We start from the raw sequence: 1364 nt of genomic DNA, 5'->3' as shown, positions 1-1364 counted from the left end.
TAGCTCGATGTAAATCATCTCAGCAAAAGTCGTTGAAAATGTAAGGCTACTAAACAGATTTACCTGTTGTAAATGTTTTAAAATGGTTTAAATGTTTTTCTCTCTTGCACAACATAATGTATACGACACAACACTATCCACTAATCAGTCTCATAAATGTTTTATGAAATATATCTGAATACTCAGAATTAGCGTATAAACTGTAGCCATTTTGATATAACATCTGTTCTGAACGAGTCGATTCAAATTCTCGTTCTCATATGTAGGCTAACATACGGCTGCTTTAATTATAACGCATGATAGGGTATAGAAAAAATATATACAAAAACGAAGATAACACTGATGATAAAAAGATAAAATAGAAAAACGCATAACAAATGAATTGAACCATCATCAGTTGACATATCTTCTTCTAATTATTAGAATTTGTTATGATTATATATTCTATTATATATTCTGTCGCGTTCGAAAAACTCACCTAGTTTATGGTGCTCTACGGGTGAGGGCGCGTACGTCTACACCATCTTCACGCTAGTTACCTACTACACTAAGAAGAAGAAAAGCTCAATTGTCTGTGATCCGGTACGAGTTATCCTTTCTCCGGACTGCAGCGAGGTGGTGTGGCATCCCTAACAGGCAGCGTTACATACCTGCTCTGATGCCAGGCCATATGGTGGGCACGTCACTGGCAGGAGCCATCACATGAAAGCGGGTGATTGACGCGCTCGCATTTGTAGAGATTGCCTTCCCGAGGGAAGAGGAGCCCGCCATCTGTCGCTGCTGCTGCACACGGACCTCACTAAAGTGTACACGCTTGCATAGAAACTACACCCAAGTGCACACAGATATGGCGTGAGGGAATGTGGTGAATCGGAATATTTGAAAACACTGTTTGTAGATTCAGCTTAATTATGTATTAATGAACAATTTCAAATCATGTACGTCGTGTGCGTGCATGTTGTTTGTCTTTGTCGGTTTTTTTTTTTTAATTGAACATGACAATCTATTTTAAACCGTAAATGCAAGTGATTTTTATAGCAGCCTACTTATAATCTTCTATGTTCGTCTATTTAGTTTCCAAAATATTTTGTTGTTGCAAGTTGTTTGTGTGTGTGTGTGTGTGTGTGTGTGTGTGATATATGTGGACAGATCTGGAGAAATTTTCAATCAAGTCTCATTGTTAAACATATTTTAATTTGTTTGTGACGGACTCGTGTAAAGTACCTGATACCCTACAACGGAGTTCAATCAGAAACCCAGTCAATAATGCCATTATAGTGACCTGCCCTGCTCAACCCGGGGTGTATTCCAGAAAGCTGGGGGGTATTCCAAAAAGCAGGTTATGTGACATACCCGGGTATGTT

General features: G+C 38.8%; 1 protein-coding gene across 2 annotated transcripts in view; it reads right to left on the bottom strand.

Moving 5' to 3' along the window:
* LOC107676581 (neurogenic differentiation factor 2-like) overlaps positions 1-715 on the bottom strand; it is a 3142-nt gene extending 2427 nt beyond the window's left edge. The window contains exon 1 of one of the 2 annotated variants that reach the window (XM_016471159.1): positions 651-715. In XM_016471159.1, coding sequence (XP_016326645.1) covers positions 651-670 — 20 coding nt within the window. In that variant the 5' untranslated portion in view covers positions 671-715. The other variant, XM_016471166.1, reaches the window with a different exon arrangement.
* Between the last annotated feature and the right edge of the window lie 649 nt (positions 716-1364).

The sequence above is a fragment of the Sinocyclocheilus anshuiensis genome, unplaced genomic scaffold (assembly GCF_001515605.1).
Source record: "Sinocyclocheilus anshuiensis isolate Anshui unplaced genomic scaffold, SAMN03320099.WGS_v1.1 scaffold1729, whole genome shotgun sequence".
Lineage (NCBI taxonomy): Eukaryota > Metazoa > Chordata > Actinopteri > Cypriniformes > Cyprinidae > Sinocyclocheilus > Sinocyclocheilus anshuiensis.
Note: the sequence above shows the minus strand (reverse complement) of the source record. Positions and strands in the feature narration are given on the sequence as shown.